Here is a 14288-nt window from a genome sequence, read left to right as displayed (position 1 = left end):
CGTCCTCCGGAGTCCTTTCTAAGTGTCGGACGGGAGGGATGGCTCATGCTCTTACCCAAAGTTAACTAAATGTGATTTTACAAATGGGGCCCGACTTCGCAAAGACCGAGAGCCGGCTAGTGACACCTCCCCGCCTAGAGCTCCTGGGGGCGTCCCCGCGCCCCGTGGGGCGCTTGAGCGCAGCAAGGTGGAGGAACCCTGGTCCCCGGGAAGATCTGGGGTGCTGCTTCCCGGAGAACACGTTTGAAACAACCCGTTTTGTATGCCTCTCCGATGCTGGCGACATCTTCCCTGGATTGGGTTCCCCAATCCTTAATTTTGAAAGCTCTTCATGAAAGCTTTGGATTTATAAAGCTGCCACGAAAGCTCAGCTCAGCCGCTAGCCTATCCCTATGCCACCTGCGTTCACTATTGTTTTATTGTGGGTCTAAAAGGGGGTAACTGTCTCAATTGTCACTGCTTCCTTCATAACAGTGTGTCAGAAACAATCCCTTGGCCACCCTCGAAAGGCCTCCTAAATATTTTACACAGGCGCAAAGTGTGCCTGGCTCACCACTTCCAGGAGCACTATTAACGGAGCATTAATCACCCAGAGCCACATCTGAGGCTTTCTTTGGAAGGTGACCTGCGCACCTGCACCTCGTGAGCGAGGCCGCAGCTGGGCCCTGGCCACTCAGAACAGACTCACCTCCCAGATCACTGGGGGATTTCCTGATTGAAGTCAAGGCAAAGCCTTCCGCTGAGCAGGCCAGGGCCCAGGTGTGGCCATTCAGGCACACAGCCCCTGCTGTGGCATCACAGCCCCTGCAGGTGGCCTGCGTGTGCTAGGGCTTGGGTCAGCCGCTCTGGGAGATGGCTAACTGGGATGCTAACTCTTGCAGAGAAAGCTCTCCACAGCTGCAGCGCATGCCGACCTACCAGGTAGGTCAACACTGGGTGTCTTCAGTGTGGTCGCGGATAGCTCTGCGAAGTGCCAACCAGGTGCTGCCTGAACCCCTGTGGGGCAGAGGGAGTGGGAGACTGGCCTGCTCCCTGCAGCCTGGGTGAGCGAGGAGGGCGAGGCAGGGACCAGAGATTGGGGATGAGGATGGGGTGCCACTCAGCTAGCCACACCAGGGGTTTAAATCTGTCACAGGCAACAGGCTGGCGGGTGTTTTCGGCACTCTGCTTTAGGGAGGACTGGTCTAGGATTTGTTTATTTTACTGGGTGGGGTAATCATTTTATTGGGGGACTCTTACAGCTCCTATCACAATCCATCCATCCATTGTATCAAGCACATTTGTACATACTGTATATACTCGAGTATAAGCCAACCCAAATATCAGCTGAGGGGCACCTAATTTTACCACAAAAACTGCATTAAAAATGTGCTGGAAAACTCAGCTTATACACCAGTATATACGGTATATTGCCATCATCATTTCCAAAACATTTTCTTTCTACATGAGCCCTTGGTATCAGCTCCTTTCTTCCCCTCTCCCCCGAACCCGATAATTTATAAATTATTCTTATTTTCATGTTTTACACCGTCAGCTGTCTCCCTTTACTCCTATCTGTTGTTTGTCCCTCTGGGGGGGGGGTTGTACATTGATTTCCCCCTTCTCCCCCCACCTTCCCCCTACCCTTACGGTATTGCTACTCTCATTATTGTTCTGAGGGGTTTATCTGCCCTGGATTCCCTGTGTCTCCAGCTCTTATCTGTACCATGTACCTGCTCTGGTCTAGCTGGGTTTGTAAGGTAGAACTGGGTCATGATAGTGGGGGAGGAAGCATTAAAGAACTAGAGGAACGTTGTGTGTTTTATAAGGAAGTCTCCAGGGTTCAGGTTGTAGTGACTAGCCGGGAGGGACTCCCTCTGCAGAGATGAGGTCACAGTAAGGTGAGCATGTGGAGCGGCCCAGGGGGCATTCCTGGAGACTCCAACACCAAGAGCATGCTTGGTGACAGGGACTTGAGCTAGCGGGTTCTCAGGAAGGGAGTGATCACGTCAGAGAATCCAAGATGAGACAGTTAATACCTGATTAAACTGGGCAATTAGAACGGTGACATTTGTCCAGGTCATGGATGGGACCTTGGCAGTTCAAAGCCTGGAGGGGACCTTAAGAAGAATGTCTACAGGCCACAGAACAGGAAGGAGACACCTTCACTGATGGCCTGACCCGGCCTTGTGACCCGCAGCAGTGGCGCTCCCCCTGCCCGCTCTGCCCATCCCTCAGAACCAAACTCCCCACCTTCCCTGCAGGGAAACGGAGATGAAGTGGGCAGCTCCGTGCTGCCCTGCAGAAGCCAGTAGCCCCCAAGACCAGCTCGGTCACCATTCCGTCTCCTCACCCCTGGCAGGCACTCAGCTGCCCCTGTGCCTTCCCTCCCTCCAACAGCAGCTCAGGCGTCCTTCCGTCCAACCTTTGGGCTCGGGCGTGTCTTCTCGCTCCTGTAAATCCTCTGAAGGAAAAGGTACCTTCCCAAACCGCCTTTCCTAGACACAATCCCACGTGACGTCAAGTGGACTCGCCGAGAGCAACGTAAGCTGGCGCCTTCTGCTGCATTTATTTCAGTGCGAGGCTTCAATTAGAAGCAGAAGATACAATTAGGCTCAGACTCAAGTTCGGATTTATCCGAGTCACTTCCTTCTAACCCTTAATTTAGCGGCAGTTCTAACCTAGAAAGCACAACCTAAGAATAGTCCGTTTTTAGATGCCACTCAGTGCCAGAAACCAGCACCTTTCTTGGGGAAACGGAAAGACACTGCCGCTCCTATCTCAGCGTCAGGAGGAGAGGGCCTGCCCAGCCTCGACTCCCTCACCAGCCCTGCTCCCAAGGCGGGTCCCATGCCCGAGTGCAGAGCCCACATCCCAGACCCAGAGAAGGCACGCTGCTCCGAGTTACAAACTAGAGATATAAACCTTTATTTCACCAACGCTGTCATAATCACCTAACAAGGACACGTCCTGGGGCCCTCTCCGGACCCTGGCGCGCGAGGTGCTAGGGGTCTTGCTGGCAGGAGCGGCGCGGGGGCCTCCGGGCCGGCTCGGTCCTGGCCGTTCGCAGCACTCGCCAGCGGCACAGTCTCGTGGGGCTCGGGCTTTACTTGGGCCCTCCTCCTTTTTTGGGGCTGTTCGTCCTCATTTCATGCCAGATTTTCACCAGCGGCTCCCTGTTCTTCCAGATGAGTTCATGACCGTGAGTAATGTACCATCTGGAAGAGAAAACCAGCACAGCTGACAGGGCCCATGACCTTATCACGCTACAAGCCGAACACCACTGTCACAGGCCTTTGCCTACTACAACAGCCGACTTATTTAATGCCGTGTGAGGGTTCCGCTTCAGAATGTTACAAGACCAGAATAGGGTGGGAATGGTTTGTGCATGCTGAGGAGCACAAGCCACACATACACACACACACCACCTCCCAGAAGGTGGCCCTCTCCCCTCCTGTCTCCCCACCCTTTCACACAAGTGGTGGCAATTCCCAGTGCCCCACTCAGAGCTGCCTACCAGGAGCCGGGACGCTGAGCTGGGCCGTGAGCGGGTTAGCACCTTCACCTGCATGTGCTCGCTCCACAACGCAGTCATCAGAACCAGAACCCAGGCCAGGTCCACCCGGCTGGCTGCCTTGGGGCCCCAGCACCCAGTGCCCGGCTGGCCAGGCAGCTGAGGCTGCCTTGGGGGGACGGGTGGGTGGGCAGGCTCGGAAGGATGGCTGCTAAGGACAGCTTTCCTTATGAGCCATTGCTCCGCCCTGGCTTCCCCACACGGTTTTCACGCTCCCGCACACAGCGACCAGGTTTGGTTGATCTTCACATCTCCTAGACACCAGGGGTAAAAATGTTCTAACTTTGGCATCAGAACAGCCATTTCGTGTTTATCATTTAAATGTTCTCAGCAAGTATTTCTTACTTTAAGGGTTATGAAGTATACCTGAATCTTGGTTTTGCTATCATCAGTACTATAATGTACATTTATGTTTACTAAATGGAGTTAAAATCAAATGACGAAAATCCAAACCAAGCCAACTCCAGCACACTGCCATCAAGCCAATCCCAACCACAGCACAGCCAATCAGACCGAGCAGAACGCCTGTGAGGCTGTTCCAGGGCACAGCCTCATCCTTCTCCCGGGGAGTGGCTGGTGGGTTCGGACAACAGACCCATAGTTAGCTGCCCAGTGCATAACCCACCACACCCCCAGGGTCCCTGCCTACCAAGCAGAGCACCATGAAAGCTCTTGGAAATTAGGGGAAAGCCCAGAGAGAATAAATCAGGTAAATTTACAGAAAGAAAAATGTATTTACAAAAATACATTAAAGGGCGGCATCAGGATTCTCTCGGGCTGAAAGTCGAATTCTGTGGTGAATTAAGAATGCGAGAAAAAGATTATCCTCTAATTCAAGTACAACTGAAAAACCTTTGAAAGAAATTAAACACTTGTCAGAGTCTCATTAATAAAGAGACTTTTTTTACACCCACCTGTTTAACCTTTTTAATCTCCATATTTAATCAAACACTGTGATCTTTTTCTTTTTTTTTGTCCTCTAATTCTTTAATATTTCTTCCAAACACTGTGATCTTATAGGTACACAGTTTCTGATTATATTCACATATCCAAATGTAGTCATTTGGCTAAAAGAAAATTGGGACAATTCACGGAGAAGGAGTACTCTCTGAGGCACCCTACTGCACAGGCTTGGTTTCGAGCTGTGGACACCCCCCGACCTGCAGACGGGAAGCACTCACGGACTCACATGGCTTCCTCTGGAGTGCTGCATTAACTTTTGACCGACTCACTGCCCTGGGGGGATGCTGACTCAGAAGCACCCTCCCAACACCTTGGGGTAGAACTGCCCCTGGGGTTTCCACCTAACCTACAGAAGCAGAACGCCCAGCTGAAGGCTTCCTCTGCTAACCCTGCGGTCAGGGCCCATTGCGAACCATTAGCCATCAGGGCTCCTCAGGGAACCCTGGGCTCCCAGGATTCCGAGGGCTACTGTCTGATGTCAGCTGTCAGTCATCAGCACAACACAGGACCACTTTCTCGAGCAGAGGATCTTCGACAGCAAAGCAGGGAGACTGAACTAAAAAGAACTGAGACTGAGGTTTTCCCATCTAGAATGAAGAGGTTACCAAAGATGGCCCAGGACAGGGCCGAGCTCTAAGAAATGAAGAGGCGGTAGAGTTAGAGACGGCAGAGGATGGGTCCCGCCTTCCTGACCCTGGGCTGCAGAAAGCCTAGTCATTGTTTATTTATTTCCCCATCATTTTATTGGTGGCTCTTACAGTGCTTATCACACTCCATACATCAACTGTATCAAGCATATTTGTACATTTGTTGCCATCATCACTTCTAATACATTTTCTGCTGGAGCCCTTGACATAAGCTCCTCTACCCCCACTCCCTTCTGTATCCTTGATCAATTATATATTGTTATTTTGTATCTTATATTGTCCTTTGTCTCTCTTCACGTACATTCCGTTATTCTTCCCCTTCTGGGGTAGGGAGGACTATGTATCCCATCTTGTGGTGGGTTCCTATTTTCTTACCCTTCCCCTTCCCTGACCATCCTCCTACTCCCACTACTGTTCTTCACGGGGTTAATCTGTCCAGAATTCTGTGTCCAGAGCTCTGATCTGTACCGAAGTGCGTTCTCCGATCTAGCCAGATTTGTAAGGTAGAACTGGGTCATGGTAGTGTGGGGAGAAGTATTCAGGAACTAGAGGAATGATGTGTGATTCATCGGTGCTATGCTGCACCTTGGGTGAATCATCCCTTCCTTATACCACTTCTGTGGGGGGATATCCAATTATCTACACATGGGGTTTGGGTCTCCCTTCTTTCTCATCGATATTGTTGTTTGTTTTGGATCTTTTGATACCTGTAGCCTGATCCCATCGACACCTGATGATCATACAGGCCTAGTTACTGATCTGGTTATTGTCGGACAGAAAAAGGCTGTCCAGTGGGAGTTCAGAATGAAAACCTGCTGAGGAGAAGACCTGTTAAGAATACGTGGAAAGCACCGATGACGTATCAGCGCTATGAGAATGAATACACTGGAAGATGTGAGAAGTGGCAATAAATAGACAAGGGTTCCTGGGTGGTGGTGGTGGGGCAGGGGGAATAAAGGGGAGTTGCTATCAAGGAGTTCAATAGGAGAATGTTTTGGAACTGATTGTGGTAGTAATTGTGCAACACTGCTCGATGTGATTGAACTATGGAGTGTTATGAGATCTGTAAGAGCTCCCAATAAAAATTGTTTAAAAAGAATATGTGGAAAGATCTAGACATATTTTGCGTTCAGAAAACATAATCCTTTTTCTGAAGTTAGGATGTTTCGCATACTGGAATATCAGGTCAGTTTCTCCTATTTATAATGTGTTGCTTTTAAAGCTAGAACTCACATATGCTATTCTTTAATCGTCACCGAGAATTATAAATGGCATAATGGCATTTAGTTCTACCGCCTACTGGGCAAAACTGCTCCACTTAGAACAGAGTCCTTTTTCTTTTCTCACTGAAACGTAAGTTTCCCATTGTCGTGAGACAAAGCAACAACCAAGTCTGTGTGGAAGGCAACAATGGTGCTAGAAAGATCCCAGAAGTCCAGGCAGTGCTTGGCTTCCCTTGGCAGGAGGGTTGGGAGTGCCCGGCCGCAAACGACGGGGCTCTCTGCTTAGTTAGGCAGCACAGATGGAGCCTCTGTGGCCAGGCTGGTGCAGCGGCAGCCAGGGCTCTGGGCCAGCGCTGCTACTGAAGAGCTGCCTGAGCAGCGGGGCTCCCTTCTGACCCCGGCTCCTCGGCTAGGCAAGGAGGGTAGTCACCTCACTGAACGTAGGGGAATTAGCTCAGGGTCTGCTCACCAGTGGTCAACTGGTGCCCCGCTGTACTCACTGTTCACTCACTCACTCACTCACTCACCCACCCACTCACCGGGCAGCCAGCCAGCCAGCCAACGCACAAGGCACAGGGGATGGGGCTGAACCACCACTCAGAGAGAGCGGGTGAGGGCCGGACAGGGGAGCTGCAGGGAGAACGGGAAAGGACAACTGGGCTGGTGGGGCTGGGGCGCTGCAGCCATCCCTGTGCTCTGTGGGGTCAGAAGAGCAGTGGCATGTTCTATGGGGCTGGGTGTGGCCGCGGCCAGCAGTGAGGTGATGATGCGCTTCCAGCGTGAGGACAGACTACAATGACTGGCCGGTTCATATCCCATCTCAGAAGGTGGAACTGGACCTGGAGGAAGGGAAGTCCACCTCCCCCACCCCCACCTCCCAAGCAGTGCTGAGGCGCCCTGCTGCCCTCCCAGCTGAGGCCCTGCAGTGGGCAGGGGAGGGAGGGAGCCGGGGCCTGAGGCAGTCAAGAGCATGCACACTCACATTCCGAAGAGAGCTCCTCCCAAATGCGCTGCATGGTCAAAAAACTTCCATCCCAGGATCATGCCAGCTGTATCCATGGCAATAATGGCTTTCAGGGCCTGAAAGTCACCGAGAGGACAGGAGTGAGCGGCGCACACTCTGCCGCACAGACAGCCCTCGTGTGAGGGCAACCACCCAGCCCAGTGCCCAGGACATGGCTTCTGGAAACACTCACATTGCCTGCCGTGAACGTGAACATGGGGAGGAAGATGATGGCGAGCCTCCCTTCTGGGATCTTGGTGCAGACGGCGGCCAGCACAGTCATGATGGCGCCCGACTGCAAGGCACAAAGAAGGGACGTGAGTCCTCCCGCATGCAGCGCTCGGTGGACCACAGAGCTGAATGACCATGCGTGGTAGTTACATAACCTGGTGTCAATTTGGGACTTGAGAGGATTCAGAGTGCAGGGGTGGAGTCTAGTCTGTCAATCCGGAGATAACCAATGAGATCTCTGTGTGGACATGGCCTTCTCCTGGGAATTCTGGGAACTCCTGTTTTTCCTCTTGGAGGCGGGAGACACTTCTCTCTCGCTGCTCATTCCCTTGGAGTCTCTCTACTGACAAGGCTTACTCCCTGCGAGACTTCCCTGAAGAGAAGCCACATCGACCCACCCCGATGCAGCCATGGGTGCTGGAGAAGCCACATGTAGACCCCTGCCAGCGCTGAGATGCTTACAACACCACTGGATCCAAAGACTGTCTACCTGTGATCATCCTGCATTCGGCATCATTGCATGTGTTTCGTGAGTCTAAAGAGGACTTTATAGATTGATATCGGACATATGGGCTAATGTCCGACTTATGGGGTTGGGATGCTTTCTTAATGTACAATTACCCTTTATCTAAAACTCTCTCTTGTACACATTCGCGTGTTTATGAATTTGTTTCTCTAGTCTACTCGGACTTACACGTGTGTCTTTGAAAGCTCACACACTACAAACAAATTTCTGGGTAGGCCCAAAGCTTCCAGAGATTTCCGTACCCACACACAACGCGTACCAAGCAAAGGGGCCCAGCGGTCTGTCGACCATGGCCGCTCAGGAGGAGAACTCCAGAGGGCAGTGAGGTCTAAGTGTATGATGAACACCTGGGCCCGTGCGAGCCCTTCAGTCATCAGTGCATCAGACACCTGGGAAAGCACCCCTCAAGACTCCCCCCGAGGCACGAAGGTGTCCGACTAAGCCCACACACAGGGACTTCTTGCACTGTTTTGTCTTAAAAATGCATGTGATATTTGCAATCTGCTTCATCATACAAGTAAGTATTTTCCTTAACACTCCGAACAAATGTGAACATCTCAGTAGAGGTGCCATGTTCTCCAGGACCCTGCAGGGTCTCACAGCACCCCCAGCAACACTCGCACGCACGTGCACGCGCCTGTGTGAGGGGCACCTGCCCCAACCAGCCATCTCTGTATTACAGATGGAACGTCTACTAGCCCAGAGAGAGTGTCAGCACCTCAGGCCATACTGGAGTAGTTACAATCACCATGCAGATGTTTAGAAATGTTCAAAAGAGGCAAGCTGTCACACTGTGATGGGTAGGTTTATTGTGCTAACCTGGCCAATAGTAATATCTGGGATTAATAAAGTCACAGTTTGATTGGAGGACAGAGATAAATGGCTTGGCAAGCCCTGTCCCTTCTCTTTTGCTCTCTAGTAATCAGAGCAGTGTGTGGCTGCTTTAACTAGTTCTCTGCCTCAACTTGTGAACTACACTACCTGTGGGACAGCCAATCCATAGATCATGGTGCTAGAGCTTGAGGTTCCTTTGAGACCTGCTTCGCCACACTGCTGGTGTGTGCATCGCTTGAGCTTGAGCCTGTCTGATCCTATCGGCTTGCATTGTTTGAGTTCGATAGCCTTCTTCACTCCACTCCTGCGCTGCTGACTGTTGGTGACCCACCCTGCTGCTTGCTGCCTGTGGCCAGACTGCCTGCATTGCCCTGGGAAAGACTCAGGTATCTGCTTCCTTGACCTTGGACAGGGGCACTGATGAGTTGAAGAATACACTTCCAGTATATTAACTGTTCCACGGAAGTGAGTTGAACTGAGCCCTCTGTACTGCTGTGTGGACTAATTAGCTGTTATATTCCTTCGTGCTGTATATATTTATCTATCTATATAAAATCATAAGTGTCCTGGTTTTGTTTCTCTAGAGAACCCTGCCTAACACACCTGGGTATGACTCAGGTATGTCTGACCCAAGCTAGGGTACTTTCAGTTGCATCATGATGCGTGTGAAGACTGGCCAATGAACGAGAAAGCATGACAGAGAGCAGGCACACTTGCATTATGGTGTTGGAGAAGAACACAGAACATACCGTGGACTGCCAGAAAAAACGAAAATCTGTCTTGGAAGAAGTATGGCCAGAATGTTCCTTAGACATGAGGACGGTGGACTGTGAATCACGTACTTTGGACTTGTCAAATGAGATCACAGCCACGGCTCAGACGAGCAACAACCATGCGGACTAGGACCAGCCCGTGTGCTACTCGCCCACACACAGGTCCCTGAGGCGGGACCAACACCCTAACTCCTCCCAGTCTGCAGAATCTGACTTCACAATGGCGTTACAATGTCTGCTGAGTAAATGAGGCTCATTTAACGAATCCCTTGTAGTCTCAGTTTATGCTCCAAATTCCCGCTTAACAGTTTTCTCAGTGCCTTCTATGTAAACGGTTGTTTCAGAACAGGAGATTATCCTGTTGGGGGGATTACTAATATTTCAAAAAAAGGCTAATTATGGTGAATCTTATGGCTGCAAGTTGTGCATCCTCGAACACACAGTTGTCTGAAAAGGGAAACCGGGAATGTAAGGATGCAGGAACATCACAGGAACAGACAGAACACAGACCAGGGGCCAGCAGAGTGAACAAAGGCAAGCGGGCCGACAAGGCGGACCACCACCACCGCAGGACAAGCCGAGCCCCTGCCTAGGGGCCAGGTGGGCTGGGGTGGGCTGCCAACCTGAGCGCAGGAATAAGAGTCAAAATAAACTCTGTTCTACACTAAGATCAACTGCCATATTAAGCACACACGAACACCCCACACCTCAACTCCACAATGTGCTCACCGATTCCCCAGCTCTACACTCTACCCACCTAAATGGGTCACACCAATTTTCAAGGATCTCAGAAGGTGGCTGGCTGGCTTGTTCCCTACAAAACTTACTGGGTCACGGTTTCCCTGGGACACACCTATTACACTGGCCATGCTTCAATGGTTTGAAAAGAGACTTCCCTCAGCCCCCAGCCTACCCGCACTGCCAGCATCAGGCAGGGCGGACGTCACTGTGAAGAGCGAGCGCACACCACCCTCCAGGGTTGGGCGTGTGTGAACTGTAAATCCCACGTTTATTTTTAAACTACACCCGACAAAACCAACAGAAATCAAGTCGCAGCCTTTTTTACTGAGAGAAAGCACCAGAAAAATGTACTCCCCCCACCAAACACAGCAAATGTTATATTACATGTGAAAAATAGCGTTAAAATTCTGCAAACTCCAATTTACTCTCCCGTGACTACATTCTTCACCACTCCTATAGGTATTTTAAGATTAAAGAGAATTTGCATTATCTGTGTATTTCTATGTAGAGCCAGTTTCTTTCTGACTATAATTGATTTCCTAATATGGCCTTTATCTATACAAACTCAGACACTTCTGAGAGTTTGGATAAATCAGAACTTAAATTCTTGAGAAATGTTTGGGTCTGCCCTCATACAGAGAAAGTCTTCACTTTTTCTAGTCGGAAGCGTTTATGAATCTAATAAAAACGGACCCCGCCACCTCAGGAAAATGTCGCGTGCACGTCTTGAAGACAATCGCAGACCCAGAAGTCCATACGCAAAGCAAACTCACGGCCGTCGAGTCCCTGCCCACTCACAGTAGAACTGCCCGTGGGCTCCCAAGAGGAGAACGCCTGGCTCCCGAGCCGCAACTGGTGGTTTCAAACTGCCAACCTCACAGTCAACAGCCCAACAGGGATTTACAGTGCCACCAGGGCTCCAGATCCCTGGTGAGGGCGAAGAGCGTTCATTCTCCACCAAGAATGTGTTTCTGTATACGCACACCCGAGACACTGCGGTTCCCCACTGCAGTAAAGCAAGTGTCGTGATAAAGATGCACACATATTTTGATTTCTCAACGTATATAAAAGTTATACTTACACTATCACCTATGTACTGTGCAAGAGCATTACGAAAAAGTTTGAAATACAGTGAGAATTACCAAAATGTAACAGACACGAAGTGAGCACATTTTGTTGGGAAAATATCTACGACTTGCTTGACACGGGGTAGCCACAACCTTCAATTTGTAAAAAATACCATTAGTTCACATCTCTCTGTAACCATCTGTTTGTGAAGCACAACAGAGCAGGGACCATCCTTCAATGACACAGCCCAACAAGGCGTCCTTGCGCCTGGTCTTCCTGTCGAGGCCCGTTCCAGGGTTCTCTGGGGTGCTGACTCAGAAAAGTGCATTGGACAGGCTGCGGCAGCTCGAGTTTCTTAGTTACGGCGTGCCACTAGATGTTTAGCTATTAAGTTATACTAACTTATTAATGCATCATGCTAGTTTTAAATATGAGAAGAATTCAGACCCACAACATACAGGATAAGATAAAAAGGCAAGACATATTTGAAAATGAAAAAGATATCAAGGAATTTCAAGGGAAGGTGTATATGGACCCATGGTGGCTAGCTGGTTACACAGAGAGGTACCAATCATAGGGGCAGTGGCTCAAACCTACTCTTCAGCCTGTAAAAATGTAACGGTTTGGAAGCCCAAAGGGGCGGTTCCTTCTCTGCCCTGTACAGTCACTCTGAGTTAGGATGCAGCAGACAGCAGCAGGTTCTTCCTTTGGGTGTGGGCAGTTGTTCAGTACAGACTACAAGTTAGATACTGCAAAGCCAGAATCTCTCTTGAGAAGGGTGGAAGGAGAATGAAAGGGCACATATACGTGAGGGCAATTTGGAGTGTTGAAAAATCTGACTTCATGCTTGCTTCGGCAGCACGTATACTAGAGTTGGAACAATACAGAGAGGATTGGCATGGCCCCTGCGCAAGGATGACACGCAGATTCGTGAAGCGTTCCATATAAAAGAAGATTAAAAAAAATACAATGGATGCTGGGTTGTTATAAAGCTACAAGAGCCCCCCCAAAAATGGTTAATAAATAAGTCAGTCAATGGATAATTCATGTTAAATGTTTTCAGATGAGATTGTCTCCAAGCTTCTTTCTAAGAAAAATTCAAACGTTTCCTTTTTAAATCATCTTATTGCTCCTAAAGCTTTTATTACAATCCATACTTACATCCATTGTGTCAAGCACATTTGTACGTATGTTGCCATCATCCTTTTCAAAACACCCCCTTTCTACCACACTTTTTTTTTCACAATTAACACATAACTTTAATAGTCCACGTTATTTATCCTGATCACAAGGGTGGTGACCTCCTGGTCAGCAACCTCGTGAGCTGAGGAGTTGGTTCACATGCTCACAGCCGTCAGGCAGAAACGCTCTTCTCAGCTGCTCTGACTTAGGTACAGAGCCTCCACTCTTCCCAGGGCGGGCAGGACAGCACGGACAGCTGGCTGGTCAGCCTTCTCGAGTGCGATGTTGGCTTCCAGGCACATTTTCACAAACGCCTGGATGACACTGACGTTCTGTTTGTGCAGTACTGTTGCGCGGAAGCGATGCAGTTAGAGGCCTCTGCTTCTTTCTCCCATTCTGGTCTTCAAATTCTGCCTTCCTCTTAGTCCGAGCCTTGGACTTGAGGTGGTCACTAGTGGCAGACTTGCGAGCACTGCACGCAGTGCAGAAGCGTTGTCCTCCGGCTTCATGCAGCCCACCTCCAACCTCAGCGCCTCCGCCCAGGGGGTCCATACAAAGCAGTCTTACAACGGTTTCGAGCAGGTGGGGCTGTCACTACACATCGTTCCATCCTGACTTTGAATAAGGATCCGAATCAGTTTCCGGTTGTTTTCTCCGTGACACTTATAACTGAAGGGTCTCCAAGCAAAACCAGAGACACATCAAACCCTGGAACTTTCAAATACAGAGACGCCTCCAGATCAGTTTTTCAACAAGTGGTGGTGGGGAAATAGTTTCTGGGCTTGCACCTGTTTTCCCTGCGATACCGGAAAGTCATGCCTTTACGTAGGATTGGGGTTGCAGCTAGGGGAAGTGGACGAGACACAGCCGGAAAGGAAAGGAGACGATAGACGGCGAGCAACCAGGGACGAAGGAGGGCTAGTCGCAGTTGCCGTAGTCATAATCATCGTTGTCGCCACTGCCGCTGCGGCCACCGATGCCCAAGCGAGCCCTGCGGCAGCCACGTGTCCCCAGCCTCTACCAAACTTTTAAGAGTTTCTGTGCACAAGCGGAGAAGTTGTGCCATCTGGGACATTTTCATTTTCATAAAGGAATTTTAACTCTGACAGATCCACTGTGGGCTTCAGAACATTGGGATCTCTACTTATTGTACCAAATTCACTACGAGTTTGCCGCTCCTGACTCAGCACAGAGTGGCACCGCCCCTGTGAGGTTCCAGGCTGTGAGTCTCTATGGGAGCAGAAAGTCTCATCTTTCAAAGTATGAGCAGTGTCGGCGGTCAACACATAACCCAATATGCCATCAGGACCCCTTACTTTACTGTGCAGTAACTCTTATTTCTGGCCCTTCCCCTCACCTTTTTTTAAGATTAAAAAAATTGGAACTCCTAATGAAGGAGAAGTGATACTTGGGGGAAATTCCAAGTTCATATAATTTGCACTATTCTTTGGATCAGAGAACACCATGTGAAGTATAACTTGACCTAAATATCTAGTGCGACACTACTACTTTCAATAAAGCCAGCTCACACGTCCTCCCCCCCC

General features: G+C 50.0%; 1 protein-coding gene, 1 non-coding gene and 1 pseudogene across 2 annotated transcripts in view; 1 reads left to right on the top strand and 2 right to left on the bottom strand.

Annotated features, from left to right (window-relative positions):
* PARL (presenilin associated rhomboid like) overlaps positions 1 to 14288 on the bottom strand; it is a 41532-nt gene that overhangs the window by 8429 nt on the left and 18815 nt on the right. Inside the window, exons 8-9 of the mRNA XM_030887351.2 lie at positions 7583 to 7684; positions 7369 to 7466 (exon numbers count right to left, since the gene is read on the bottom strand). Coding sequence (XP_030743211.1) covers positions 7369 to 7466; positions 7583 to 7684 — 200 coding nt within the window. The remainder of the gene's footprint in view (positions 1 to 7368; positions 7467 to 7582; positions 7685 to 14288) is intronic.
* On the top strand, positions 12406 to 12512 carry LOC115871821. The gene has a single exon (XR_004047492.1). It is a non-coding gene; the product is annotated as a U6 spliceosomal RNA (small nuclear RNA).
* LOC105979591 lies at positions 12787 to 14129 on the bottom strand (annotated as a pseudogene).

This window comes from Echinops telfairi, unplaced genomic scaffold, assembly GCF_000313985.2.
Source record: "Echinops telfairi isolate 266 unplaced genomic scaffold, ASM31398v2 ScPeMD7_7407;HRSCAF=8445, whole genome shotgun sequence".
NCBI classification, from domain to species: Eukaryota; Metazoa; Chordata; class Mammalia; order Afrosoricida; family Tenrecidae; genus Echinops; species Echinops telfairi.
The sequence above is the reverse complement of the archived record's forward strand: the minus strand, read 5'-3'. Positions and strand labels throughout refer to the sequence as shown.